Source organism: Megalops cyprinoides, chromosome 2, assembly GCF_013368585.1.
Source record: "Megalops cyprinoides isolate fMegCyp1 chromosome 2, fMegCyp1.pri, whole genome shotgun sequence".
In the NCBI taxonomy this organism is placed as follows: domain Eukaryota; kingdom Metazoa; phylum Chordata; class Actinopteri; order Elopiformes; family Megalopidae; genus Megalops; species Megalops cyprinoides.
Genome location: NC_050584.1, coordinates 35,060,353 through 35,082,835, shown reverse-complemented (window position 1 = coordinate 35,082,835; position 22,483 = coordinate 35,060,353). Strand labels below are relative to the sequence as shown.

At 41.4% G+C, this 22,483-nt stretch overlaps 3 protein-coding genes across 6 annotated transcripts in view; 1 reads left to right on the top strand and 2 right to left on the bottom strand.

Annotated features, from left to right (window-relative positions):
• Positions 1-21: 21 nt before the first annotated feature.
• LOC118772628 lies at positions 22-6,889 on the bottom strand. Of its 2 annotated transcripts, XM_036521139.1 has the most exons (8): positions 6,606-6,889; positions 5,977-6,090; positions 4,961-5,086; positions 4,518-4,658; positions 4,064-4,191; positions 3,205-3,337; positions 2,842-2,995; positions 22-2,723 (listed from the first exon to the last, which is right to left on the bottom strand). In XM_036521139.1, the coding sequence occupies exons 1-8, from the start codon at positions 6,808-6,810 to the stop codon at positions 1,229-1,231; spliced, it is 2,496 nt and encodes an 831-aa protein (XP_036377032.1). In that variant the 5' UTR covers positions 6,811-6,889; the 3' UTR covers positions 22-1,228. The 2 variants fall into 2 exon arrangements, with proteins under 2 accessions (XP_036377032.1, XP_036377033.1); XM_036521140.1 differs by lacking the exon at positions 6,606-6,889 and having other exon boundaries at positions 4,961-5,118; positions 5,977-6,053.
• Positions 6,890-9,509: 2,620 nt separating this feature from the next.
• LOC118773597 (DCN1-like protein 1) lies at positions 9,510-16,333 on the top strand. Its single transcript, XM_036522608.1, has 7 exons — positions 9,510-9,551; positions 10,770-10,986; positions 11,523-11,691; positions 12,797-12,927; positions 13,085-13,167; positions 13,898-13,994; positions 14,495-16,333. Exons 1-7 carry the CDS (start codon positions 9,549-9,551, stop codon positions 14,569-14,571), a joined length of 777 nt encoding a protein of 258 aa, XP_036378501.1. The 5' UTR covers positions 9,510-9,548; the 3' UTR covers positions 14,572-16,333.
• A 1,884-nt stretch (positions 16,334-18,217) lies between these two features.
• Positions 18,218-22,483, bottom strand: part of atp11b (ATPase phospholipid transporting 11B (putative)) — a 33,605-nt gene continuing 29,339 nt past the window's right edge. For 2 of the 3 annotated variants that reach the window (XM_036516350.1, XM_036516358.1), the window contains 2 exons: positions 21,357-21,490; positions 18,218-18,847 (listed from right to left, as the gene is read on the bottom strand). In XM_036516350.1, coding sequence (XP_036372243.1) covers positions 18,766-18,847; positions 21,357-21,490 — 216 coding nt within the window. In that variant the 3' untranslated portion in view covers positions 18,218-18,765. The remainder of the gene's footprint in view (positions 18,848-21,356; positions 21,491-22,483) is intronic. The other variant, XM_036516367.1, reaches the window with a different exon arrangement.

Here is a 22,483-nt window from a genome sequence, read left to right as displayed (position 1 = left end):
GAATAAACGGACAGACATGGGTGACTGTAGAAATTGTAGGAATACCTTTTTTAATGCAATAGAAGGGTTAGTGAGAGTACAGATGTTAAAAGTGTAGCTAGTGCTGCCTGTGCCCTGACAAAACACTACAGCTCAGATGCCTTGAAGATTCCAAACAAAATGCCTTCTCTAAACAAACCATGCCAGGGCAAGACACATTTGTATATTTTCTAATCTGATTCTGGTGGATGTGATGAAAAAGTCTTTGTACTGTGTCTGTTTTCAATACAGAATTCCCAAATGTGCACCTGCTGTCTCTCCATATCTTGCTGTATGTTCAGTCTTGGGTTTCCATGGTAACCCCTTGTTGGTCGCTCTCGGTCAGCTTATCCTTTTGTACCTCTCACCACCCCCTTTTTCCTGGCTCCTTCATTCCACTCCCAGCCTCTCTTTCCCCCTTTCTCTGTCACTTACAAGTGGGAAGAAGAGTGATTCCGGTCCCCATTGACTCCCCCCTCCCCCCAACGTCTGAAACGCATGAGTGGATTTGCAGGCTGTCTGCTTGGAGCCGGGGAAGCCACAGGATTTATGTGCCAGCAGACAGAGCCTCCTCCTGCCTGGGTTGTGCAGACAGCACTGAACACCCTCTGTACTCTGCCCACTACATGGAATACAAGATGGCTCTCCAAATCAAGCTCAAAAATATTGTATAGTGCTTGTGCAGAAGGTGATCATAATCTAAAACATTTAAACATGTGTATCATGTTGAAAATGTTCTCAGCATAAGGGGATACCAAGGGATACGTGTGTCACATTTTTTCCTAATACATGGTGGGAAGAAAGTTTGGTCAGGGGAAGAAGGTTTTGCATCAGAGAAGCTAAGCTGATGCTCTTGACTGTGTTTCTCTGAAAAAAATGCTTTAACGCACTAATTGTTGTATGCACTGGAGAGGAACTCTTATCATTCTTTGATTAATGTATCTTTACCTCCCTGTGTTTTCTTTCAATTAAAGTACTGAGAACTGCACAACTGTATACTTTTTTCCAGAATGAACAATTGTGGATAATTTTCTGGTCTGTAGTGAATGTGTACATGTAGTGCTATATTTTCTGCAGTTTATTGAAAACACAAAATATTGTGGGAAAAATTTCTCAAAAGTAATCAAGGGTTGCTGGAGTAAATTCTTTGCACATACTGGAGTGGGAAAATGTCCCCTGGGCATAGTGACATCCACTTCAAGGATGAGATTCAAGAAATCTTTACCAGTCTGCCACCCCGCATCACAATGGTCATTATGACTTTGGGGGTTTGAGGAACACTCAGGGCCTCTGCATAGTAGTGTGTCCTGTACTTCCAGGGGAACCGCTTTGCGCAGTGGGGATCAGTATCGCAGGGAGAGGACAGCATGGTAAGCCCAAATGGCTCACTCATTTCAGGGAGTGATTCTGCACCTGTCATTGACCCGCCAGGTGTGGTCAGGGTGACCACTGGCATTATAGGCTGTTGCTCCTCTGCGGAGAGGTGGCAGGATGCAGAGGTGTTTATCTGTTCACCACTGGTGGCCACCAGGGGGCGCTCAGTTGCCAGTGGTGCTTCAGACAACACCGGTGCATGGCTGACCACAGCCGGTGACCTGTCAACATTCTGTTTACCCTGAATCTCACTCAGAAGCCCAAGGGCTCTTATGTAGGGTGGGGCTCCACAGGCATCCACACTGAAGGAGTCATCGTCATCACTACAGGCTCCTCCTCCCTCAGTGTCACTGCTTGCACCTACAGACAGGGCCAGGTCATTTCTGCTCAGAGCCTGCATTGGTATCTCTCCACCTGTTTGTGTTGGATGGCAGTGATGGCTAGCAGTGTGCTCCCACTTTGCTCTGTCCATCCAGTCACTGTCTGTTAAAGAAGGATTGTTTATGATGCAGCCCTCAGGCTCCCCAGGTGTGGTTTGTGATGAAAAACCACAACTCTCTTTCCCCCTGCTGTTGTGATTGCTTCCACTGCAGGCTTTCAGAACCGCAGAAGCCTCTCTGCTCTGCAGGAGGTGCAGTTCCACAGGTGACGCTAAAGCTTTGGCAAGGGGAGCCAGGTATTGTTGCAGAACATTCACCAAAATCGCTTCAGGAGCATAACACGGGCCTCCCGCAGGTGGGATAATAGTGCTGTTTTCATTCTGTGAATGTTCATGCACCAGCTTTTCTGCCGTGCTTCCAGCAAGCTTGCTGCAGACAGATGAGTCCTTTGTTCCTGCTCTTTGATCGCAATCAATTGGGTATTTACTTTCTTGGCTTTCAGACAGGGAGTGCTCTTCTGTATGCCGGCCAATCGGGGTGGAAGAACCTGGGTCAGTGAACAATGTGTGGCCCATTTTCTCGGATGGTTGCAGTTGTGTTGTCTCGATCTCTGACTGCTTGGTGGTACGTGGAAGCTGGCTGTCCCTGGAGACAGTAGTCTCCTTTTCAGGGAGGATAAGTCTCTCTAGTCTGTCTTTCAGGCCAAGTTTGGTGAACCTGGACTGGAGGAGCTGGAAGCGGGTCGGGCGGGGCTGGAGGCCTATCGTCTTGGGCCCCCCCTCTCCCTCCCTCACTGGCCACATGCTCTCCCGTAGGGCTGCTGTGTTCTTCTCCACAAGGGCCATGTAGTTGAGGAGGTTGTTGATTTCATCAGCTGTGCGCTTTCTGGACAATCTTTTGACCACCTGCCGCAAATTGGCAGAGGGCACAGGATCATCACACAACTTTGATCTAAGAATGGAAGGAAAGTTTTTAAAAATTTCATTTTTCTGTGAACACTGAAAACTTGAAAAATGATTTCCATGTGTACACTCACTGAACATTTCCACACACATGAAATGCTTATTACCTTTCCCCATCAGCAGCATTGTACAGGGCTTGTCCTAATTTTTCCATCAGATCTTTTAGTCCAAGGTTAAGCAGGAATGACTCAGGGACCTCTGAAGAACCATAGAGAAGGCCGTACAAGAAGCCCACAATTGTGCCTGTTGCTTCGCTGTCACCTGCAATAATGAATTCATAGTTGTTCCCGCAAGAATTAAATTATTACTAATTATTAAAGTATTTCTATCTCCTCCTCTTCCTTTTCGCATATCAGCACAATAACTGGAGGGTGCCAGCATTTACTTATATTTGCATCAGTTTACAAAGAAATCTGTTTTTCAGTGTTCTGCCTGTCCTGGTACAACCTGTGACTCATGGAGCCCCCTACCTCCATGAATCATGGCCCATTGACAGAGCTTGTTCCAGTTGCTCCCGGTGCCAAGCATAGCATCATACACCATCAATGTGATCTCTAAACCCTTTTTTCTTCCAGGAGACTCCGCACACCAGCGTCTGTACAGCTGTCACAGACAAATTGTGGCATCAGGTTAGTTTGGACAGAAATAATGCCGAGTGGCCCATTAGGGTTTCTGGCATTCCGTCCCTTTAGCCTGAGTCATGGCAGCCACGACTACCCCAGGGCAGAACAAGCCAAGTCCTTCAATAATGCAGAGCACACGGGCCACTTGGCCTGAAAAGTCACAATACAATGTTCCACATTCATGAGATATTCACATTAATACATCCTCCTGCAGCTGTCTGAAAAACACCCCTACATTGTAATTCTAAATATCCACAGGGGCTTGCTTTCATGACCCATTTCATTAAGCAATTGTAACTAGCTTTCATGGTTCACTCAGATTTACTTTAAAAGCATTGCAGATAAGCCTCAGCATCATTTATGTAAATTGATGCTGTTGACTGCCTCGAGTCAGACCCTTGTAGCTTATTAATCTTATAAAAGAACACAAATGTTGCTGATAAAGAATATGCACTTCTCTGCTGTTTCTTTTGACAGGAAACTAAATAAATAACTATTTCGTGGCATTAACATACGGTATTAGTTACAGTGACATCTCATGAGAATGTCTGTTGCTTTTTATCATCCCAGTCCTGGTATGATCCTAATAGATGTACCCAGGGTAAAACAACTCAGAGGTTTTGTGAAAAGGCAGTAAGTCTTACTGGGATGTTTTGGTATTTTTGTTAATACAGCATGATAAAACATGAGTCGGGAAGAGAAATACCTTATTTCTTTCTTTGGAGTTGTAATTTTCAGGAAAGAAGGTTGTGTCACAGCCATCCCTGTCAATCATCCTCTGTTGAAGGTAAAACTGCCATTTTGTTTCAAAGTAGAACCAGTTTTCTCTGTAATCTGGGAAGAAACATGGGAAGAGTGATTTCAACTGTTGTGTGTGGCGATATACACAAAAGTTGTACAGTATGTGTCTTTATGTGAATCGCTACTATGAAACTTCTCTCAGTTAACAGAAATGATAATAAACATGAGTATGTTCCAGGGCTACTGTATTTAGAACATACTTTACTATTCACAGGCCACAAACACAGCTGTATTGCAGGAAAGTAAATAATAATGAAATAAATTATGTTGTAGTTGACTGGTATAGTCTGCATTCTGCAAAGCAGTAGGGGTCAGTGTGGCTGGCCAGCATGTGCATGTATTTGCTATTCCTATTGTACCTGAAAAGAGGGCTGTTTTCTTCTGGCAGTACTCTTCTGCCTTTGGCAGTTCTTCCAGCATCAACCGGCCCCACTGGGACACTGGCTTCCCTTGTATGGCGTATGAAGTGAATAACGCCATGCAGAGACATCCAAGGTAGCCTGCCAAAACAATACATCTAATGAAATACAGTACAACATCTTAACTGCATCCTTAGCGCTCTTTTTAATGTTCCCAGAAGTTAGTTGCGCTGTGCTCCACTGAGAAAACACACTCCCAATGCTCTAATGATAGCTATCCATTATTAGAGCAGTGTTACAAGCATTAGGGCCATTATCACATTACATTATGTATTTTCGTAGCTGACATTCTTATCCAGAGTCATTTACATAACTTACAATTCTATTGATTTATACAGCAGGATATCTGATGAAGCAAGCTAGGTGAAATGCCTTGTTTCTACCTGTGGGGTATCTGTGAGTCATCTGTCCACATTCAATGCTGGCTTGAATAAGATCCGTTACTTGTTCAGGTCTTGGAAAACACATTCCTATACACAACCCCCTTACTGCCACACCTGCCTTGGGATCTGCAAAGGGGACAGGAGGCTCCTTCTGTTAACTGAAAGTGGTATAGGTACTCAGTTTATTTAGGATCAAAAATACATCAAAAATCATGTACCCTTTCCTCAAAAATAACAATAAATGGAATGAGTGAGGGTATCACTTAATTCTGTCACAACTTAAGTGGAATTTTTTTATGATGCTGTAAAATGTAATATAATAGAACTTAATTTTATAAACTTTGTGGCATATCAACCTGCAGCATAGTGCATCACCGTAAAGGTTAAAACAGAGGCATGATGGCATAGACATGTTACACACAGCATATATACACAGGCACTCATGTACACATGAATCAATAAAGTATTACAATAAGAGTGCTCAGAGTCCATTTCAGATGCCTGAGAGTAGTTATGGGCTTGGTCTTCATTTCAGGCCCTTGTTTAAAAGTCCTACTGACAATGGAGCAAAGTGACAATGGGCTCTGTATGAAAGAGTGGGCATCGTAATCTCCAACTCAACGGTAACAGCTCAGAATGGCTGTTGAGAGAGTAGGTGGAATCAGACATAATAGCTTTTCTGTTTCTGACCAAAGATTTTGCCACTGATGGACACCACTTTGCCCAGGAGGTTTTTATTAACACTAGTCAGGGAGCTACACCATGCCATAATGTTAAAAGATCAAAATGTCGGCAATGTAACACCCAACTGCTCCTTATCACAGGGCTGGGTAGTTACCTGTTGTCTATAATTAAGGCAACACCCTGTGAAAGAATATAGGTCTACAGACAGGTGTGAGTTCACCAAAAAACCCACAGACAATTAGCAGGTAATCTTCAAATGATATAAATATTAAATTATAATGGAACAGTTTTTCCTGTTACAAGGTCATCTTCACTTAAAGAACATACATCACCTGATTTTGTCTTCAAAGCATGACTCTTATCTTCATTACTGCTTTGGTATTTCTCAAGTGCTATCATATATCGTTTGACCACTTCTTTGTAAAAGGTCTGTAGACTGTTCACACCTACAGTTAGACCACAAGGTTAGATAATGTCAGACAAATAAAAATATTAATAAAATAGCAATTTTACAAACAAATATTTTTCCTAAAATATTGACATTTACAAACACAACAAAAGTGAGACACATCTTTGCAATAATGATTCAAGTTCTGACTAATGAAAAAATGTACTGAAGTAAAAGATAAATCAAGCAAAATTTACATTGTCCAAATCCAACAAGATCCCATCCAAAAAGTAAACCTCTAAATAGTGCTGTGATATTGTAACATGACAAAGTTGGTGCAGCATTAAAGAAACATTATTTATTTACTTATCAGAAACCCTTATCCGGGAAGACCTACATGTTGTCCATTTACACAGCTGGATATTTTACTGGAGCAATTCAGAATAAATACTTCAGCTTAAAACCACAATGACCACACAGACTTACAAACCCAGGTCCATTACACCACTGAAACACCTTAAATTGTGTTGTGTTAGCTGAAAACAGAAAACTTTCCACTGTCTCTGAACTGACCTGCCAGCAAAGCCTCAGCAGTAGCAATATGCATCAGGATGTCCAAGGGAACCCTGCGCTTCTCTGCACTCTCCAGTGCCTTCTCCAGGCTCTCCCAGCTCTCCTCCAGCTGCGGGAGACGCCTCCAGTAGTTGTGTCTGGCGTTATAGTGACCTACCTTGTTCCCTACCTCCATTAGCACCATGGCTGCCTGATAGTTCTCCATTGCTGCAAAAGCCAAACTGCCAGCACCCAGAATCCTGGGGATTTGAATCACAGGGGAGGACGGCAAGTCACAGGGACACACACGCGCACACACACCCACACATAACACAGTGTTCATTTGCACAACCCTGAATGGCCTTAGTTGGCTGATGCACTGAAATAGCAATACGAACTATAGCATGACTCCCAAAGAATTCCATCTGGCTTTCCTTGCTGGGTTGTTCTTCCAAGATCAACTACTGAACTTTTTCATTGGGTGTTATGACACATGAACATCATCACGTAATACCACATTTATGGAACACAAATGACGGTAAAAACATCCACCCTTATTTAGCATCATGTTCTAATCATCAAACTCATTTCACAGTAATTCTGGACTGGTAATCCATCAACATTTTTATACCCCACCAATGAAGCTGAAAGGGACATTATGTTTTTGTATCTTTCTGTTCTTTTGCATTCTGTCAATGGTTCCGTTACAACAGTGGTCTCCGGTATTTCATTAAGGCATGTTGTCATCACTGATGCCAAAACTCTCTTGGTTTTTAGGACAGACAGTTAAATAGCACAGAGGCTACTGATAGGTTTTCAATTTCTAGTCTGTAACCTTGCTAGTTATGCATGGACTCCGATTAAGGCTGACACAAATGTTATCCTTACTATTCCCCAGAACCTCAGTGATCATTAGGTTAAAAGGTCAAATCGCAACATCACAGAGGTTCATAGGTTTCATACTCACACTTTCACTATGTTTCCTTTAGCTAATATTTAAATATTTCCATTATGCATTAATGGAACTTCCTCTCACAATAGATGACCATTTAATTTATCTATTGCCTCAATGCTAGTAAACCTTCTGATAGGATTAATATGAGGGATGCCATCTTCCATTCTTCTGTATAATGTTAATTGCATAGGTACACAATATTTTGTACATTTGACAACACTAGTTCTTATAATACAGGCAGTTGTCTTTTTACTCATCAAGCACTGCATCATGTGGAATCTGTGTTCATTTTGTTGGGGTATAGTGAATCATGTCACCTCTTTTGCAGTACATACATGCTGAAAATCTATGTCTTTTTATGACATTAAATTTATACAAGACATAAAAGGAGTTCTCCCACCAAGGAAGGAACGCTTCAGCTCTGCTGTAGTGTAGTACTGGTTTTTTGCTGCCTGGTGGCACTTTAATATAGAAAGACAAAGTAGGGTAAACAGATGCTGGAAAGAATCTTGTGTTCTCCCTTGATGGATAAATGGCCCCAGTATGAAATAATCAGGACTTGAATTTGTGGTCATTAATTTACACTTCAACGAGCTTGTCATGCTGTAATTACAAAACATTTCAAGAAACATTTGCATACTGGCTGGATGTGGATGATTATTCATGATTAGGAAATTTGCTTTCTTACTGACCTGTCATCGATGAAGGATGCTCAGACTATTTTGACAGGCTTATTGTGTTCTTTATTTCCCTGGTGTCTTACAGTGCTTTACACACAGCTTTCCTGTCAGCCAGGCCAACAGTGATTCCTCATTGCTAAAGCTGTGATGACTAGACAAGAATAATACATTTATTCATCTCATTTCTGTTCTACCTTTCTGTAATGTCAAACACTATTCTTTGCCTGATCTTCCACTATCAACAGCACACTATCATCTTTCCTAATGGCATCACTATATTATTTCTATTCTCATTGATAATTATAACACAGCGTCTCCCTCTGCTATCCTAATGGGAATGCTGATTTTCTATATAAAGGCTTGAATAATCCAGGAATCATTAGGAATTCTAGGAACAACGGCACTAGTTGTCATCACTATGTATATATAGCGCTATATCTTGGCTGAAGGGAGTAAGGTTGGCATGCTGAGGGTGCAGAGTGATAACTAAACATGGGCAGTATGCTGATGCAATGTCACACTGTGGCAACATCTCTAATCCCTGATGGTCTCATATTCACAGCACACACAGCGTCACTCAGCCCTTGAAAACAGGGTCCACTCAGCAGGTATGAATCAATTGCTACATTTGGATACCTCACACCGACAGCCAGCCCACCACCCCCCCCCCCCCCCCAAATAATTCTGTCAGCCAACATTGTGAAGACATTTTCATAACAGAGCCTGGCGCTTGCCTGTGACCATTGCTACTGCTTGGAACAGGGGAGGACGACAAGACTGGCATCCTTTTTTCATGGTAACAAGTCTCGTATGGAACTCAAGACTTTCCAGTTATCAGATAAATTCTGCCCTCTGTTAAAAGTGCTCAGGGCTCCAACGTATTAGAAACGTTGTGCATCTTTAAACAAAAAGCAGTATGTTATGCAATGCAAAGTATTCTGGTGTCACCCAAGAGTGGTGGTGATATGAAAGCACTTTATGTGCGTGTTTCCTCTGGCCCAAAAGTCCTTGAATTATCTGAATTAATGACCAAAACAGATGGTGTAATAAACTTAGTTATAACTAAACATATTAACTGCATCATAAACATAGGTCAAATCACAGCTTATTCTTATATTATTATATTATTACTACCAGTTGAACTGTTATCCCAACAGAGTTACTGTCTGTGTCAGAATACCAACCAACAAAGTAAATCATGTCTGTTGTCTGCCTCTGCCTTTTTGAGACTTTGGAAGCCCTGACTGGAATAACCAACGTAACTGCGCATGAGCGGGAAGTGGTAGCTAGTGGAGGAGAGGAGAGCGGAAGAGTCTGTCAATTATAAACATGGTAAGTGAAATAACACTTTGTTTTGTGTTATTCCTTTCCTCCTAACATATAAAATGGTATGTCGGAACCATACTACCGCAGATGTGAACATCGCTTCCGGATAGCAGCTCTGGATTGCTGTCATGTGTAGATTAGCTGGCTAGCTAGAGTTTTCCTCTACCGGTTTCAATTCATTGTTAGAAAACCTCAAAAGCAGAAGCCAGTTGCACCAGCGAGATCTCCACTGCGCACTAAACTCGAGAGAGAATACGTGCGCAATCGAGGCCGTGGATTGCCAAGGCCTACGTGTGTGCTTAGCAGTTCTACTGTAAAACAGTGAAATCGACGGAGACGGTTCTTTTGTAAACACTTAAGCAAATATGTGATACAAGCATATTTTAGTTGTATGGTTAACTGACTTGCGAGAGAAATGACTATCTCAATTACCTAGGGGATCACCTGGGTAGCAATCTAAAATAGAAAATTTAATTCAGGACTTCTGAATTGTGTGTAACGTTAACGTTAGCCAGTTAGCTAAGGTTCAGCAATTTAACCTTTGTCAGCTGAACTAGCTGCACTTAGCTAGCCAGCTACCCCTATCTAATAACACTGTAAGGTAAGGTTAGCTTGCCAAGTTACCTAGTTGGGTGACAAACGTGGGCTTTCCCAGAGGCTAACAGGCTGTAGTGTGGCTAGTTCATAAACCAGGAAACCTACCTGGCCTCAGAGTTATGAACCAGCTAACGCGTCAACTAGCTCAAAAGTCTTCAAAGCTAGCTCAAGGAAGCGTCTTTACCCTGATTTGCAGTTTTATCAAAACTAGGGGCAGATGTCCATGTCGGTGAAATTGGATCAAAAAACGTGAGCAAACCTGCAGAATTTACTTATTTTGTTGCACCTATAACTTGGGTCAATAACACAGCCTTACCCCGTACCAAGAGTTTCGAGCTCGCGTGTTAAGTTATTAGCTACGTTAGCCACCCACGTTTGCTAATCATAAAACTCTACAAAATCTTAGAATGTTTATACTGTTGAGGAGAACACCACACGTTAGGAAGCTAAGTTAGCTAGGTCGTTAGCTAGTTTTTTATCTGTAGGACCAGAGAGCGCGGCTGCGTTATTGAGCTGTAGTAACATTCACTTAGGTATTTAGTTATCAAAACGCATTTGAATAGACGCTCTGGAATATATTATAGCAATGCGATGAATTGCTGTGCGTAACATGTTTGTCTTCCGCAGAACAAGCTGAAGTCCTCGCAGAAGGATAAAGTTCGTCAGTTCATGCTCTTCACACAGTCTAGTGAAAAGACTGCAGTGAGCTGTCTGTCACAGAATGACTGGAAATTAGACGTGGCGACGGACAATTTCTTTCAAAACCCAGAACTCTACATTCGCGAAAGCCTAAAAGGAGCTTTGGACAGGAAAAAGTTAGAACAGCTTTACAACAGATACAGAGGCAAGTAAACTCTGTACAGTGCACGAACGTTTAAATGCAGAAAAGAAAATGCATTACTGGTTTTAACTCCGCCACTGTTAATGGGTTTCTCGAAGTACAGTCTATTTAGCCATCAAAGTGACAATTTATGCATGGGTGGGAAAACTTTCTTCATCTGTAGCTAGTGATAACCTGAACATTGGATATTTTGGTAAAGTAATAACCAAATAACCATGCATACTTTCTGCCAATCTAAAAGTTGACACATAGTGGTTTACTGAGCACCTCAAGGGCTTCTAAGTAGGTCTTTAACAGCACTAGGTTTTGAAATGACTAATTAATGAGGTATTCTAATAACACTTGAGATGATGGCAAGTAAATAATTATAGAGTAGTTGAAATGGCTCTTTATTGCATGAACATAATAAGCATTTGTGCAGATGCTCCGCACATTGTATTTGACCCCTAAGCTATATTATCTCATTGCTGTCAGGAGTGGAAATGTCTCACGCTCAGTAATAACTTAATTAACATGATGTTACTTTGGTATTGTTGCAGATCCTCAAGATGACAACAAAATTGGTGTTGATGGAGTCCAGCAGTTCTGTGATGACCTGGGTTTGGACCCTGCCAGTATTAGTGTGCTGCTTATAGCTTGGAAGTTCCGGGCAGCAACACAGTGTGAGTTCTCAAAGCAGGAGTTCATGGATGGAATGACAGAGCAAGGGTGAGTGCAAGGCTGGAGGAGGTTCAGACCCATCTGGATGTATTCATGAGTATTGCATCACAAACAAATGCAGTCCTTGTTTCAGAAGGCTGATGTGGTAATTCCTCAGTGCAGTGAAGCCCAGTGACTGAAGTCACCAGGAAGCACCATCTAGTGAACAAACCTAGTTACAATATAAAAGGATATTTTAAGGATAAAATGATATTTTTAAAGACTGAGACTACAAAACTTTATAAATGTAATTTTCATGACAGGAAAAAAAAAGCATCGCAATATTAGACACCGACAATCTGCCATGTGTTTAGAATTTAATATGAGGAGTACAGCTCCATACTACTTGTTATACACAGATAAATTAATTTATATGATATTCAATTAAATGTGAAATTATGGGGTTTAGAAGCTTAAAAAGAACAAAAACAATTGGGGGACACCGCTTTCATCAGTTGCGTGAAACATCCTCTGATAGAGGGGCAGCAAGTTCTGAGATGGTGGTTGTTGGGCCCAAGTCTTTTTAGTTGGATTAACTCCTCTGTTTATGTGCTGTATTTACAATATTTTGTGATTGATCTTTATGTGATACATGCTGTTAATTATGTGATACATGTTGTTAATGTTCTTTTACTTAAATGAATAACATGCATGATTTAACCAAATCAGGTGAAGTCAGTTTATTCAGCTTTACTTTCTTAGCTTGTCATGTCAGCAGTGGCCCAAATTGTGAACATGGATAACGTAGTTAGATCGTTGTTGCAAGTTGTAATAATTCAAGTAATAATTAGACACCAACCTGAGAACTTAGGTCAAACTGCAATTTATTCAGATGAAAATAAAGGAACATAGGCACAGATTCAGTCCAGTGGTATCATGTTTTTGGTCAACTATCACACCAAAATTTAAACATAGGCAATTTTTTGTTATTTACACATTGTGTTGAGGGTGATGGTCACTAAATTGTGAAGAACCTCTATTTCAAAAATCGTAATATTGTATGAGATTATTCAAACACTGAAGGCTATTGGAATGTTATTAAGGAACCTCATTGGAATAAACTGGTTATCACTCTTTGAAACAGTGACTGACTGAGCATTTTCTCTTTTCCAAGGTGCGACAGCATAGAGAAACTGAAAGCACAGTTGCCAAAAATGGAACAGGAGTTAAAAGACCAAGGGAAGTTTAAGGACTTTTATCAGTTTACGTTTAACTTTGCAAAAAATCCTGGACAGAAGGGTTTAGGTGTGTATTGGTGTTACTACTTTTTTCCATAATAGTATTTAGTTAGTTGTTGTTTTTTTTTTTTTGTATTTGTCCTCAAGGTATGGAAACTTGTAGCAAGTACAGTATTTTGCTTCTCTTATTTACAGTTTATCATTTATGTTTATGTATGTTCCAGATTTAGAAATGGCAATTGCATATTGGAATTTAGTACTTGCAGGAAGATTCAAATTCCTAGACCTGTGGAACCAGTTTTTATTGGTAAGTTTATCCGTCATTCATTTCTTTGTTTACTCATCCTCTGTTATGTTAGGCAATTATGCTGTTATTATTTGTAGTCAATGGCTGATAGTGTAGATTGGGACAGGGGGGCTTTGATCATGTTAGAACTAATCCCATTTTGTCCCAACCGGTATATTTTGGCAACTTTATAGGATACGTTCAGATTGGTGTTTTACTGGGCTCCGGGGCTCCGGTTTAGTTTCTGGCCCTGCGGGTTTCTTCTTACTGTGGAAAGACATGATGTCTAGGTTGCATCTCTAATTGTCCCCTGTCACCATGTGTGCATGCACATGAATGGCGTTCATGAGTCTGGTGTGGTCCTTCCCCGCGCCAGTATTGGCTCAGGCTCGATGTGATGCTCTAATCAATAATGTGGCTACTGAAATGGATTGCTTTTTATTTTTTTTTTCTTTTGACCGCACATTGTGCCATTCTCCATCCTTTGAGTAAGAGCCTTTCTCATACAGGAATTACACGCACAAGGACAAATACATGGAAGCATTTAGGCTGCCTGACTCTCTCCTCACTGGTGAATGTTTCAGCGTACACAAATGACTAATCTACATCGGGAGAACATCCTTTGTATTGTGAACCGTACTGGGCACCTGTTCTTTGTGCCTTTCTTGTCTTACAATAATGTATCGGCGCTTGAAACTTGAATAGTGTTAAATCACAACTTTAACAACATTTTATCTCTTTCCTTCTTCAGGAACATCATAAAAGGTCAATACCGAAAGACACCTGGAACCTCCTGTTAGACTTTAGTACAATGATCGCTGATGACATGTCCAATTATGACGAGGAAGGTAAAGCCCTTTGCATACTAACTCTTTGCATAACTTTTATCTCCACTGGTCCATTAGACTTGAAGCTGAATAAATGGGCTGCAAGGTGTTAGCCTGTAGTATTATAAGTTACTTGAGATAAGCACATCTGTTAACGGTGAAAGTAATGATAATTGATAACAGACTAATAATTAATATTAAATTGGCACAGAGCAATGATCTAAGGTGTTTTATATTCCAGAGGGGCACTGCCAGAAGTCTTCTATTGGGTAGTTTTCACCAGCGGTGTGGTTGCAAACTCAAATCATATTTTAGTGCCAAAAAAAGTCGTGTATGCAAAGAATCTAACAAAATGGAGCATTTGCATTCTTACCGTTGAACATTTCTGAGAAGTGTAAAACATCTGGTTTGCCAAAGATAAAAACATTTTACGCAGGTTTTTAACAGAGGGGAAGAATGTACTTAACATATTCTTTAAACATGATTCTGACCAGGACTTTTCACGTGGCTGTTCCTTTTAGGTGCATGGCCGGTTCTCATCGATGACTTTGTGGAGTTTGCGCGACCAAAAATTGGGACAAAAAGTACAACTGTGTAAAGGGTGCTGCTGGAAGAATGTGCGTAGTTTTGTACTTGCGGCACACAGCAAAGACGACGGTGGATAAAACGCATGGCAGGACTGGGCTTCGGATCACCCCCAGGAACGAGACTTCGCAGCAGACACTCGAAAAGCATATCCTCTCAGTCTTGTAACGGTGGTTTGGGCCTGTCATTAGCACAGCATTCTTTTGTATCTCCTCCAGCCAGCTGGAGTTCAAGTCGATATTCTGGACCATCCTTATTGTTCTTTTACCAGTGTTAGGGCTGATGCTGTCTTTTGAAGCAGCCATTATTTACACCAAGCACAACTGCGTCTTACTTCAAACAGGGTCCATTAACAAATGAATTTCATGCGCTGGAGTTTTTTTCACTTTGATACTTAGTGCATCCCTGCTTTGGTATTTCTTCCATAATTTTACTATGTTGAGTGACAGACCAGCACAAAGCATTTATTGTAGCATTTTTGTTTTAAAAATAACTTGACTCAAAATGTTTGGTGTAGGTCATGAAAGCATTCATTTGGCATAGCTGAGCTGACTACATCTGTTGGTCTGCCATTGATTATTTGTGCGTGTCTGACACCTAGAAATTTTTTGTCAAAGCCTCTAACTGAATCATGTGTTTTAATTTGTATAGCCTACTTGATATGTACAAATGAAAATTCTGAATTTGTACCTTTTTAGAGTTGTTTTGCTAAAGACAAAAACATCATTCCTGTTGTGGCAAAGCAGCTGCTGCTAAAGGCAGTTAAATGCAGTTGTTTGTGCAGTGAATTGAAATGCCAGCCGCTGATTTAGAATAGTGTTGTCAAAATTACTCTCATTTGGTAAATATCCAATGGACATTCTCTTTGGTGCAGTGAGTTTTAGGGCCAAAGGCCCAGGTGCTAACAGGAAATAATCAAGCACCTCCCTAGTTGAGAACTTGATCATTCTAGGTTCTTTAAAAATTGTTTTTAAGGCTTTATGAAGTAAATAAAATTGCCAAATCTAACCTGAGCAGAGAGGATGAGAGGATGTCCGTTCGAAAGGTGCAAGCTAAACCAGTCCAGATTGACCCAGCTGTACAATGTTTAGGCTTCTTTTCTACAAGTATTTATAAAGGAGATATATGGTAATAGCAGTACGAAATGGGCATGGTTGTGGATGGCTGACAACCTGACTTTTTTTAGTTTGACTTCTTGTGCTTCATTTGCAGAGAGACAGTGTAAGATGTCCACACGGCTGAGCATCCCCATTAACCTTGCTGAGCAGTGACTGGTTTACCATTATCTTCGTTACAACAGCTGTCTTAAATGTAACCCACCTGAGTCATGCATCCGAGAGGATGTCATTGAGGAATCACACAAATCACCTTGACCGTTATCGACAGAGAAAGTTCTTTGTTGGTGAGTTTGTGGAATATTCCACATCCACCAAAGCTGCTTCTATATTAAGGTTTGTTTAGTGTGCTTAATACCCCCTACAGAGGATATATGAACTTTAGGTGTATTATTTCCTTATATTGTGTGGAAAAAGGATTGTAAAATTCCATTTTATTTTATTCATACTTAAAAGCAAACAAAAGTGGTTATTGTACTTGCCTGTGTGAAACGTGTGGTGAGCAGTGGTCCAGGATTGCTGGTTGACAGAAACACCTTGGTCATGGTCTATACTCATTGAGCTGTAAGTCCTCCAAGTAATTACAAATATTCAGAGTGGTACTGCATTGTTATAATTACTATGTAATTATAAAATAAATCGACTGAAGCTTGAAATGTTCACTGAAAGCAAGAAAAATTGTTTTTTCTTCGTTCCTAAACTGTGAAGGTTTTGGTTTGGTTCTGAAATGCACAGCATTTGGATGTCGGGGGGCTCATATGTTGAATCCAGTTGTTCATTGTGGTTTACAAATCATACCTTTGTCCCAGCGCACACACAGCTGCAAAAACTGCACTTTTCCCCTCCTCCCCAGTAATGGGTTTCTGCAAGATGCTACTGGTTCTGATTTAGGTGCAATATCCACGATTTTTAGTAATCTTAAGGATATACAATCTTATAGCAATGTCATAACCAAAATTTGGATGTAAAATTTTATTTTCTTCCATTGATAAACTCAAAATAAGGCTCTGTAAGTTGTGTCAACAGCTATACTCTGACATCCGAGAAGTACCCTCATCTTTTAGGTTGTGCTGTGAATTGTAACAATGCTGGTGTTCCTAATATGAGGGGAAAACATTAACACGAGTGGAAAAGTAGTGCTCAGAGACATGACAAATAACTGGCCAGACATTAAAGGCCATTTACAAATCTTATTTTCTACTATGTAAAAGTGTTCCTTAACTAGTCAACACTAAGTAAAGGAAAGACAAAGATTGCTGTAAATCACATTAAGCCTATGCTTAATCTTTGGGTAAGATTCTGTTCTGACATGCTGCTATGTTAGTGAGGTTTATGTTTACGCTGAATCAAGATCCAACTATGAATTAAAAATCACAATTTTCCTAGTTAAATTGTGAAGATGAACACCATATGACTAATATTAGTTTTAAAAAGATAGAGTAAATGTTAGTATTAACAATTTGCAAATGGTATTTTTCTTACTTTTTTATTCTGTAAATAGAATTCTCATAACATCAGCAATAAAACAGCTTCACCTACAGAATACAGCTGACAGACTTCATTTTGAATTTTACTGAAATGGAAACAAAGAAAAAAAAAAGATATTACATAAGACAGTGTCCGAGGTCCAAGCAGGTTCTTATTGCTAATCATCAGTAACCCAATTAAACATCCCTCATTTAACATGGATAAATTTTGAGCCAGTGGAATACAAAAAACACATCTGCATCTCCTGGGCAACTATTATGCACATGATTTCAACACTGGATACACAATGACAAAACAAAAGAAATGAAGTACCTCACTGCAACTGACCATTTCTTTGGAATCTTACTTCAGCGTGGACAATTTATTGATCTATGATGTAACTTCATTTCCTGAAGTGATCGAAATTTGCCATCTGTCTGATAGGCCAGTTCCCCTTTGATCAGTAATGTAACTATGAGGGGCTATTTCATTATGGTGGAACTTGAGACAAAATCTTTTATGACAGGTTGAGCAGCATGTTCCTCTTCCTCAGCCTCTCATTACCTTTATGGTGGTGTCACTGCACAGGTTAGCACACGGAAAATCCCACAACTACCTGTTAAATTGTTTCCTCTTTATGGGCGGATGAGGTCATAGGTCTAGTTGCAGACTTGTCTCATCACATAGCTCAGTTCTAATCACTGGCTGCCTGCAGCTTAGCACACACTTCAACATGTTTCACCGTGTAATTCATGGCAAGTTTAAAACGGTTGTCTCAGTGATCTCCTGTACCCAGCCACTTCCTTTGTCTATCACTGTGACCTAAGCCCTCCAGGACAAACAAATAGCATGCAGCTCAGTGACCCTTACTCAGGGGTGTGAGCCCCACACACACACACACACACACACACACACACACACACACACACACACACACACACAGACAGACACGCATGAGTGAAGAATGTTGTGAACAAGTGGTTAGTAACAGGGTGAGGAAAAAAAACACTCCAACCAGATAAAATGCAGACAATGATTTGGAAAACAAAACTGAGATGTAAGATTTAACAAAAATGTGCAAATCATACTCAACATACAGCAAATTAAAGAAAATGATAAGCCTCCCCTTGGAGCCTTAATGGGAACTTTCTTCCATCAAACCTTCTAAAATGGGACTAACATCTACAGTATGCAAGCAGGCATTTCAGGGACAATGTCCAATGAAGCACCAGACTTGAGCTCTCATTGCTCTCACGTCTTCATACCTTAAAAATCAGGTACATTAAAAATGGAGAATATGGCTTAAAAAAGGACCCCTTTTCCTCAGGAAAGATGGCGGACCTTCAAAACAGTCAGAGGGGTAACACAGCGGTAGCTTAATGGAGCAACAATGGATTGGCTCAAGTCTGACATGTCCAGTAACAGGTTCCATGTTTTTGTCTTTGGTGTCACTTCTTTCCCTTTTGTTTTGAATACGAAAATGGCAGATGATACTGTTCTCAGGTGTTCGTTGGAGCAAGGCCTCAAACCGTCACACATTCTTTCTTGCGATTTAGCCTGGCAGCACGCGGGGGTGAGGCGCAGGGGGTCAGCGTCTCAGAACCGGATACCGCTCGCGGGCCGCCTCAGCAACGACTGCCCTCCACTGGGGAGAGCGTCAGGATGCTCCGGTCATTCGAATAGAAGGGGTCCGAGTCGCTCCACGATCTAAAAAGCAGCAACGGAAACACGAACAAGGGTTGGGAGCCTGGAAGCGAGCTGGGCTTTCCGCGCGGCTCTCCCGCTCCCCCTGCGTTGCCACAGCCCTGCTGGCGGACAGATGGTGTGGGCGGTGCAGCCACGCGCATGTTCGGAGACGCGGAGCGCGCTCGCACAGGCACCGTGGCCTCGTCGCTCTCACCATCTGTCTGCCGCGGTGGCCCTGCGCGGCGTCCCCGCTCGCGACACCCAGCACCACAGCATTACGAACACAACCAAATAAAAAGCAATGGAGAAATGGAGTGAGACAAGCTGTTAGTACAGAATGGTTTGACATGGGTGACGAGTGATGTTTACAGATGTGACTCATACTTACTTCTTTCATCAGTGTGTACTCATTTACATACATCCTTATATTCACGATATTCAGCATTTCTTCTGCGCATTATCAGCTAAACGCAACTGATACGAATAACAAAATATAATTTCCCAGTTGTTTATATATACATAATATATAAACATTCTGACTAACTGTACAGTATATATAAAAATAAGACAAAAAAATATAAGGTTTCATTTTTTTCTGACAAATATCTTAATATTGGTATCCATATATGTTATAAAATCTATAGCTTTCTTTTTTAACAGAGCATTGTATTTTTAATAGCCCTTGAAAATAATAGACATCTTTAAAAATGTGGAAAGGCACCAGGGCCATGTTCAACAAATAGCTTACTACCACCAGGGGGCGCACTAGCCATTTGCAGTGTTTAAGCTGGGATGGCTGGCCAACCCCCTTTCAACTTTGTACTACTATATTAAGTGTCTTAATCCATCACATTCTGGATATGTCTGTTATACAAACATTTTGTGTGATTATGGGTTTTATCATGCTAAGTATGAACCATTTCTTCTCTTTGGACAAAGTGCTTAATTGCTCCCATTCTAGACTGTGATCATAATTAAAATGGTAAAAATGTTGAGTCAAGTCTGATATATTCAGAAGTTTACCTTTCAGACAACCGTTTTAAGACCTTGTGCACTAGATAATGTGCATTCATATTTATCATCTATCTCCCTATGAAAACAAAGAACAAAATACGCAATACAGTACATCTGTATTATGTTGCCATTAACTACATAAAAGCAAAAAAAAAAATCTATTTGCATACTGAACTCTGAGATGGTTAACAACTGTATTACCTTGATTTGCCAGACCAAGAGTGAGAAAGATTTTTAACAGCAAAGGAGGAGAAGACGGCTAGAAAGGACCTGCGGACACAGTTAAAAACACAGGACTTCTGATCACTCAGCTTACAAAATACCAAAGGCAGCCCCATGCGATTGAAAGACTTTCTTATCTAAAGCACCTATAAGGCTTCAAGTTTAAAGTAAAAATCGCTAAAGATGCAATATTCCTTTCGAGACTCGATCGTGTCCAGTCTTTCTCTTGATGTGGTCCTGTATCTCGGCTGTGGAAACCTCCCAGCACAGCAGTGTTTAGGACTCAGGCTACTGTTTTGCCGCACGGGAGAGTTTCTGCCCTCTCGTGTTGCTGAGGGTGGGGATCCACCCCGTAGGTGGCAGTGTTCAAGCGCTAAGACTGGAACGAGTGTCAGTCGAGACTGACTGAGTGCTTGCCTCGCAGCCTGGAAACCCGTGATTACTGTTCCATTCCTGGAGTACCAGAACAGCTAAAGTGGACTTCTGACAGACGACTACGAGGAGAAGGCAGAGGCAGGGGAAAGCTTCACAAAGGCATGCCGCCATTCTTCTCTCACCACTGGAGCATGACAACATACTTTGGCAAGTAAGAAACTAGGAACGTGAAGCTAGCAAGGAATGCTACATCTTTAACGGTAAGAGAACGAATCCGAGATGTGCAAAAGGTTTGCTTTTCGAGTTAAGAGCATTCGACGAGGATACATGTCAAGTTTTTCTATGGATAAATACGTTTTACATTTCGTTTCATTTTGTATGGAAAAGACAGACCAAACAAAAGGAACTACAATGCACTGAAGGACGAACACATTGAATCTGTGGGGCAGAAGAGTTACAGCGAGTATGAAACCTTCTGCAAACCTCTGGAAGAAGACAAAGCAGATCAGTCAGTCACAAAGATTAGACACAGAGAAGGCCCTCCACCATCAGAGGAGGGCAGACTGTGAAAGAAAAACAAAGAAAGACGGGGGTCTGGAAAGATCAATCCGATTATAGTGACACATGGTTATAAAGACACTGCAGGCATGTCCCTATCGTACATAGAACACCGGAAAGGCGATGCATCAGAGGGACCCTCAGAAACCTTATATTATAGCACATAATAGAAACAGGTTTCCAGAAAAAAGGCCAGCAAATCCCCACCTCTCTCCCCACCCTTTGGCCCCCTGACCAACTTCAACCCCCCCACCCCCCTCCCCTACCCCGTGGGGCTCAGACCTCGAGCGCTGTTGGCTCGTCCCGCTCCAGCTTGTAGGAGATGCGCCTACAGCAGAGGCTGTTTAGAGAAATGTCACACCTGCTGACCCGGGTGGGGTCACAGCGGCCCATCAGTCGCTCCACCATCCGGCCCAGCCGCGCGCACCCGTTCTCCCCCTCCGAGAGGCAACACATCGAGTCCACGCAACTGATGCCCTGGTGGGTCTCAATAAGCTAGAGAGAGAGAGAGAGAGAGAGAGAGATAGAGAGAGGGAGTGGGAGCGTGAGAGAGAGAGTGAGAGAGAGAGAGAGAGAGAGAGAGAGAGGGAGGGAGGGAGGGGCAGTGAGACAGTACATTAGGATCGGCACATAGGGAGATGTCCGGTAAGGGAATGGTGATCAAGGTCACATTTCCAGGGGAGGACTGTGCCACACATATCAAGTTCTCTTATGTTCTTCCAGCGTTAAAAAATTGGTGGTGGGGAGGGGGGGGGGGTTATGCATGGTTGAAATGCAAAATTATGAAGACAACAAAAAAAGGTGATAAACACCGCAGTATATTCAGAGCCACGCTTCTACTGACCTCTGTGTGGCTGGACTGCACAATCATATTACAAAGGACTGGAGCAAAGCCAGCCATGGGCATCGAGAATCTCGTCCCTCTCAATCTATTCACATGTAAATTGTTGAAGCTTGACACATTACGTTCTATATCAGAGAATTTCAAACAGTGAATGAATAAGGATGGTCAGTTTTTTGGTCTAAAAACATGAATAGGAAATGAAGTGAACATGAGCAGGATAGAAAGGCATTCATAATGCAGTACGTTGCATAAAGTGAGGTTAAGTCGATTCTTCGATCTGAGACCAGTCTGGTCTCTTACAGCCAAACCAGAATTTTCCTGACTAAGCGCTGAGCTGTGCAGTCTTACAGACCCTTGCACAACACAATCTACCAGCTTTGGGTTACAAATTCGATATTTTTCTTCCCACCAAAACGTGAATGGAAAACGTCTGTGTATGCAGCCTGCAATCTTGCAACAAAGAATTTCCTTGGAATGTCTGCATTAGCAGAAACGATCTGACACATTTTTGATCTTCATTAGCTACGATGGATGAATGTGATTTAAAGGATTATCCATGGGACAACCCTTTAGAAATAATAGGTAACACATAAATTGCATTCTATTCCATTCAATTTGAATCAAGGGACAGACTGAACTCTATC